At 29.8% G+C, this 7,944-nt stretch overlaps 1 protein-coding gene across 1 annotated transcript; it reads left to right on the forward strand.

Annotated features, from left to right (window-relative positions):
- Positions 1–1,134: 1,134 nt before the first annotated feature.
- Positions 1,135–5,348, forward strand: LOC113392412 (uncharacterized). The gene is made up of 6 exons (XM_026628842.2): positions 1,135–1,338; positions 1,711–1,893; positions 2,573–2,699; positions 3,158–3,318; positions 3,848–3,952; positions 4,675–5,348. The coding sequence occupies exons 1-6, from the start codon at positions 1,318–1,320 to the stop codon at positions 4,798–4,800; spliced, it is 723 nt and encodes a 240-aa protein (XP_026484627.2). The 5' UTR covers positions 1,135–1,317; the 3' UTR covers positions 4,801–5,348.
- The last annotated feature ends 2,596 nt before the right edge of the window (positions 5,349–7,944 follow it).

Here is a 7,944-nt window from a genome sequence, read left to right on the forward strand (position 1 = left end):
TTTTGACATTTTTCAATTGTCATCTTGACGTCAACTAAAATATATATCACACAGATCAGATAAAATAATTTACAAGTTGAGTGCAGCTAGTTTTTCTTTTTTTTTTGTATTGGTAGTCAGTCGAGCAAATGGTCATCACCACTTATGTAAGAAATATTTACCATTTCTTACATTGCCAATGCACCACTAACCTTGGGAACTAAGACGTTATGTCGATTGTCCATAATTAGACTAGTTCACTCACCCTTCAAACACTATAACACTAAGTGTTATTGTATTTGAAGGGTGAGTGAGCAATAGAATATGTGTTAAATAGATGGTTCCTTAACAGATGGGCTTACATCGAGAAGTGGCAGAGTCTTATTAAGGATATATTTTAGATTAATGTATGGGTGTGCAGAGACTTCTTTTGCTGGTCTGTTTACTAAAAAACTTTATATTTAGTGCTGCCAATGCCGGCTCCCTATGTCATCATATATTCGTATTATTTGTGTTGTTGATGTTCTTAGATTAATTCCGAAATTCATTAAACTGAGATGATGCATTAAGTGTGTATTTTTTCATATTAGTAATCATTGTAATAATATATTTTAAAAAATTACCTATCTAATAAATTTCAGTTATATAGTTAAATCAGTCCAAAATTATCATATTAATATTGTATATTTTTTATTTAATTATCATCTACCTAAATTTAATTTGTTTAATTATTATATTTAATCGTTTAATTAATTTTTGTATCTTATTATATATATTCAAATATTTTGAAAAATATATTTCGTTTCGGGTGATATTCGCTAATTTAAAAAAATATATATTAATAGCAAAATAAAACTTATCATTGTATGTTGTAATATAACTTCCTATTTATTTAGTCTTTAAATAAAAAAAAATGTAGATAATGGATAATGGATATTGCAGTTTTAAATACTTAACGGATTCGAGAGTGTATAACGTCAAAATTTATATTTAATCTTTCAAATCTATTTTGGTTTATCACGACTAAATAAATTAAGCTTTTTACTTTAATAAATGCACATGTTTTTCATTTTACTTCCGTATGCATTAAAAAAAAATATCAGTATAACATATATTTATAATCTTTCCATTATATTTAGGTACCTCTACCTATAACAAAACAACAAAACAAACAACTCTTACTATTGGTTCCCCAACTAATGGTTGTCATTTTACAATTTGCAATCGAATAAATGATTGTGAAAAATTATATTTTCATCAAATATCACTACATGAAGATCAGAGATTGTAAAGTAATGCAATATTCACCCTTATTTACTAAATGAAATGTAAAAAAATATGACGGACAGAGCGATAGCAGTAAGTAGCAACTATTAGAATAAGTGTTTTTTTTAATAAAATATTTCTGACTTCTCGAGAGTCACCAAGATTAAACTCGATTAAAAGTCTATGCGTGAGAAAATTACTACTTGAATTCTACTTATTTTAATAGATTATTATTTTATATTATTTATAAAATATGAGCATTTCTCATTTATAAAGTACTAAATATCAAAGTATACCCAGACGAGTTTAGCTATAATTTATAATTTCAAAAATGTTTTGTATACAATTGAATATCCTGTATATGATTTGAATAGTAAACTAATATTCGGCATCATACCAAAATGCCTTCAAAATGCATGAAATAAATTTATAATCTCTATAATTAGTTTTGTTTAAATATTTTAGTCCCGCCCTAGTCTTGAACAAGTCGTTGCAATAGTAGATTTTATGGAAAAGCATCCAGCTTTAGCACTTGGGCAATTGAGAGGCTTGGAAGGACGAGATGAGAGCAAAAAGCTCTGGTTTAAATTGACAAGAATTGTAAATAACATTACTGGACCAACAAGACCTATGAAGTCATGGATTAAAGTAAGAAAAAAAAACATATATTTTGTTTATTTTGCTCAGTAATTTCATGGTAAAAGTAACCAAACAAAAGAAAACAGATTGTTAGTGATGCTTTGCTAGAAGAAAGCTGATTGAATAATAAATAAATGAATGGAAGAGAAATACACACTGTTTATACTATACAAATAGTAAACAGTTTATTTCCTTAAGTTTGTTTTTGACATAAGAGTCAAATAAAGGAAATTGTTATTAAGTAGAACTATTAACGAGAATATGGAGTTAGTCTCATTTACCAATATTTTAACAGAACCAATCCACCGACACAAGCATTTTGAAATGCCATGGTCCATTGGTTTCCCTATAATTAAGTACAGAGCATGCATGTTTGTGAGACATTTTTAATAAAACAAAAATGGACATGAACAAAAATAACAAATGTCTGTATACACCAGCACATGTTATAAATTAACAGTGTAAGAACTAATAACCACTTCTTATACTGTAAATAAGCAATAATTGGATCTAATATTTTTTGTTTCTCGTACCCCCTAATATTACTCACTCATCCTTAAAGTCTGACCAATGATGATAATGTCAAGGTGAATAATTATTCTGTCAACCACTTACAAATAAAACCTTCATCAATAGTTTACCTTAAATTATAATTGTGATATTTAAAATTTTAAAAATGGTATTTCAGTATTGGGCTGATAAAAAATCAACTGTAAGATCCAAAGTGCAATCTGGTGGAGGCGATCCCAATACTCTATGTTCTAATATAGAAAAGAAAATATGGGATTTGTTCTTAGCAAACGATGGAGGAAATAGTAAGTCTTCTTCAATGGAATTTAGTTAAACAGCAACTTTAAATTTTATGTTTTGTTATGTTTAAAAATATTTTAGTACCTATAAGATATTAAATTATTGCTGTAATATTGCCAGATAAAGATGATGTTGATGTGAAGTCCTGGTCAGTTTGGTCATAGTGGCCATTTTTAATGATAAATAACCAACTGTGCACGCAATACACACTCTTAAACACTGTCTGTGTTTAAGAATGCGTATTGCATAGGTGCAATCTCCTGCAATTTCCTGATTATAATCCAATGGAAAGGCAATTAAACAAGTTTGAAGATAGTACCAGTGTAGGACCACAGGTTGTGCTATTCAAGGCTCCTAGTAGCTTCCTCTCTATTTACCAAAGAGCCAGTAAAACACAGTATATGAACATAACATACTTGACATCAGATTTAAAAAGTGATTTTTACTGATATTTATTTTGTAGAAAATCGTAATTCAGTGAAGCTAGAATCACACTACATGGAAGAGGCATTTTATAATGACGATGATAATATGGACCAGAACCATGAGAGTGACCCAGTTATTAATTTTGAGGAACCAACTGTCGACCTTGAGGAGAGAACCATGGTTGTAATGGAGAAATTGGTATATTAAAATGAACATTATAATTTATCAAACATAAATCGTTTTTTTGTATTGAGTAATGATTTTTTTGAGGCTGTATAACTACAGGCACAAGGGACATAACATCTTAGTTTCCAAGATTGAAGGCACATTGTCAATGTAAAGAATGGTTATTTATATTGTTAATCTCAGTGGGCTGTGGTGACCACATACCTTTAGATGGTCCATACGAGCATCTGCCTAAATATCTTTTAAAAAAAATAAACAAAAAAAAAATTCACTCATAAAATATAGACTCTGTGGAACTAACCTTTTCATACATTGTTCAAAGAGATTAGGTATGTTCAATGTAAAAAAACGTTATTGTCTATCCCGATCGCGATTGCCAGCAGGGAGGGATAACAAAATAGATACAATTCAAAAAAGCTTGATGTTCTACACATGACATAGTTATATCGGGTATATGGGTATATATCATATCTATCTTGTTGGGTTAGTTAGCTACAAACGTATAATAAGGTATATAGGGTAAAGACGGTATTCATTTTAGGTAAAATCAATGGGTGAGCAAGCGACAGCGATGTCTCAGCTGGCACAAGCGTCGCAGGCGCACGCGCAGGCTATGGAGCGACTGGCTGAGGCTTCGCAGATACAAGTAAGTTCCTCATAATATTGAATTAGAGTGGCATCCAACCTTTTGGAACAAAAACACGCGTCGTCCGCCCGCCAACAGTAACGTCGGCAAACTCGCGTCGATGCTCACAAGAAGTTATTTTAGCTTATTAACTAGTGTGGATTTATGCTCTTAATTTGTTTGGCGGTATGGCTTTATGCAAGCCGGTCTGGATAGGTACAGCCCACTCATCAGATATTCTGCTGTTAATCACCCACATGTATTGTTATGTTCCGATTTGAAGGGTGAGTGAGCCAGTATAACTACAGGCTTAAGGCACATTGCATGTCACAAGATTGGTGGCGCCACATTATATTTTACAGCGCCAATGTCTATGCGGCGGTAAAAAAGCGGTAAAACTTACCTATTCAATAAAAACTAAAAAAATGAAGCAATTCATGATAGTATTTATGATTTATTTTATTGATTATATTTATATATATATTTATTTTATTGATGATATTAAAAATGAGCGGAGAGAGTGGTGGAATTTTGTTTCAGTCTAACACATATACGTGTATAAATATAATCCGCTAAAATCATCTCCCTCCGTTTGTCTGTGCCCTAGTTATTACTCAGAAGTTCAAAGTTTCATCCCCATATTCACTCTTATTATTTAATACAGACTAGGAATTGAAGAAACTTAGCAATATAAATTATAAAGTATATGTATGGTTTTTTTTATTACGATTGTACATTTTCAGGCTCGTGCGATAGAACGCCTAGCAAACACGTTCGAGACCATAAGTGCGGCGACACACGACGTACGAAATGCAATAGTCGATATAGACTCAACCATGAAGCGGTTCTACACAACGTCACCCACCTAGCACAGGTATATTCAGTGAAGCTTTGTGAAGTGATATCATTTAGTAGAGGGTGACTTTATATCCCTGAAGAAAAGGATATAATAATTTAACGCTTACCTTAAACGTGTACGCACGTCTGAACAAAGTTGCATGTGCGTATCACTAGTGAACTTCAAACAATGTAGCCGTCAATCATTTTCGTGGCGGACTATTTTATACGTTATGTAACAAAAATATTCGTACATAACTTGAATGGATTTCGACTTACTTATTATCGAACTGGAATGATTTGGAATGGACTTTACGTCCGTTAAGTACCTAATATTCATGTTCGATGTTCGCGTTCTTTCTTGAGTACCCGGCTATCACTCTCCAGCTGTATAATATTAGTATAGAATTATAATATTAACATTTTATATATTTGTTGTTTTATATCTTATTGAAGTTTCAGTTGAATTAACTAAAATAAACGAGAATGTAAAATTGACAAACGACTGATTTTTTATGTATTCAAAATTATCTTTATACTCTGTGCGCTCAGTATCTATGGTAACAAAAGAGTAACAAATCACTGACATGTAAATAAAATGTATTAATCAATTCCACTCTAATATCAATTGAATAATTTTGAATTGAACTTTGTCTATGGACTATGAGCCTATAACTATAAATATGATGGCCAAAAGAAAATACGATCGTGGTTAAAACCAGACAAATTAATGAATATCTTAAATATAACTATAGTAATTTTACTGTATATTATTTTGAAGAGATTTATTGTGATTTAGTAGCAGTATTAATTGCATAACAGCAAGAATAATTATGTTTTTTTTTTTATATAAATATATAATAATAAATATGTATTTGTAAATAATTAATTTGTAAATAAATAAATATATTTACTATACTCTGTCTATTATTCGAAGAAATCTCAATTAAACCTAAGATCTAAATAATTATTTTTCTAGGCTAGGCTGTAGAGTAAAGCCTGTTCCATGGATATTACAATTACCACAATAAGAGGAGTAGAGACAAAAAAACATCTTGCGTTTAATTGACGTGTTCTCGAATAATATATATCCTGTCCCAACCGAAAGAGTAAAGATCAACCTTAGATCAACATATTCCACTAAAACTGCTCCTGTGCAGCTCTAGTTGAAATGATGACAGATATGGAGTTTAAAATGGATATGAAGATTTTTAGGTGGCATACGTTCTTATCAGCCGCTACTTTCTTAAAAAAAGAGTGAGCTTACTAGTGGGGCATTTACAGGGTGTTGTTACTTTACAGTCGCATGCATATTTAAATAATTCTGTATAATTAATTTATTTCATTATTTTCCACGGAATCACTTGAGATTGAAGTTATATTCGATAGAACAAATCCAGACCTGACCTGACATACCTACATTTCCTCTTCGATTTTGTGTTCCGCTGTAGAGATAAAAAAGGTGTTCAGGGACTTTCCCATAAATAAAACTGAAAATATTGAAGAATTTCGGTGTGTAAACATTTAGAAGACATAGTGGATATTTAAAAAAAAAATTATATATTCCCTTGCCTAAAGTGGTACTCTATTCCAACCATATGAGGAGAAAAGCCAAATAAACAACATTTGACAGAAAATACACGATATCATTGGTCGAGAGCTTGATTAATCTATGATATTCAATATATTATGTAGATTTACGAAAAAATTGCATTTGAACGTCCACGAAACGGTTATCGTAATTTTGGAAGTAAAATTAAAGTGGATATAAGTAGTTAAGTGTAATAGTTTTGTATTATATATAAATATATATTAATCATAAACTCTTTAGTGTACAATATAGCTGAGTTATTACCAAATCCCATAAAATAGATAAATCTAAGGTTTGTTTATCTTTATTTCTAACTTGATCGTTCTAGTTGGTTCTAGTCAATGAAAGTGAGCCATTTTGTTTTATTGTACAATCTATAGCCTATTCCTAGCTTAGTACTTTTCCTAGCTTTTCAACTGATATAACGATTGACCTCAAGAAAAAAGACTAACGATGGACGAACAGTTGATTTTTGAATCAAACAATGAATAACCAGAAAGTATAAAAAAAAGAAAACAACAATCGCCGTACAGATCCACTGACATTCAAAAATATAATCTTTGTTCAAGGATATATGATATGTATTAAGAAATATGAACAGTCATGGAGTCATACGTACTTTATAAAAAAATCACCGGTGCTACCAATTTTAAATTTATGCCAATGTCAAACGTTTAAAATATTTACATAAAGATAATTCATCATTATCAGTTTAAATTTTAGCGTTTATCATATCAAACATACATACATATTTGATTCGTGATATTTTAAAGTAAAAACATATTTTAATTATTTAATTCAATAAAATTGTTTTCTTTTATTGTAAGAAATTAAAGGTATTATCAAATAATAATGTCGATATATGTAAAATTCAAGTATTTAATTCATTGGAAAATATCTACTTACACAGCATAACAGTAGTTTCAGGATTGCTATTGTCATTGTAAATATTAGAGGAGCGAAATAAATTCTTTCCGATTTCATACGGCGACTGCTAAAAATGCTTTTTTTTAGTGTGTTTTTGTTGTGTTTTTTTAGTGAAAATGAAAAGATATTAGTCAAATTTATATATTTTATTATCTGTCTGATTTAAAACTAATGACAAGTGACAACAGTTTCGTCTATTGTTAACTCATTAAAATAAACAAATTAATGTTAACAATGTGAGTAGTTTTATACTGTTTTAATACAATATTATGCTTAAAGAACTAAATTATACTATGCTAATTTATAAATGCAAGATACAGTGCTTTAAAAGCACATTAATTACAACTCCAACTGACTTTATTTACAATGTATGGTTTTTTTTCTAATCTATCGAAAATATTCTACTATTGTGTTTTTTTTTAAATGTCATTCGTATTGAATATGTTTTTGTAATATAAACAATTTTTTGTTTCACTTTTTAGATATAGCTAGTTAAATCCATGAAAGCAATATCAATAATTCAATAATCATTTTATGGTTAAAATTGCATACGTGTGCATGTTTGAGAGTAAAAATTTTATTGACAATGTAAGTAGTCTAACAATAAAAAAAAAAAGACTTATTCGCTTTGTTTTTAATTTAAAATAATGTATTAATC

This window comes from Vanessa tameamea, chromosome 10 (assembly GCF_037043105.1).
Source record: "Vanessa tameamea isolate UH-Manoa-2023 chromosome 10, ilVanTame1 primary haplotype, whole genome shotgun sequence".
Taxonomy (NCBI): Eukaryota; Metazoa; Arthropoda; class Insecta; order Lepidoptera; family Nymphalidae; genus Vanessa; species Vanessa tameamea.

Bases quoted from the DNA above. Each gene is read 5' to 3' on its own strand.
- LOC113392412 (XM_026628842.2), top strand. From the start codon at position 1,318: ATGACGGACAGAGCGATAGCA. The intron at 1,339-1,710 runs GTAAGTAGCAAC...TAAATATTTTAG, and splicing joins TGACGGACAGAGCGATAGCA to TCCCGCCCTAGTCTTGAACA. The intron at 1,894-2,572 runs GTAAGAAAAAAA...ATGGTATTTCAG, and splicing joins CTATGAAGTCATGGATTAAA to TATTGGGCTGATAAAAAATC.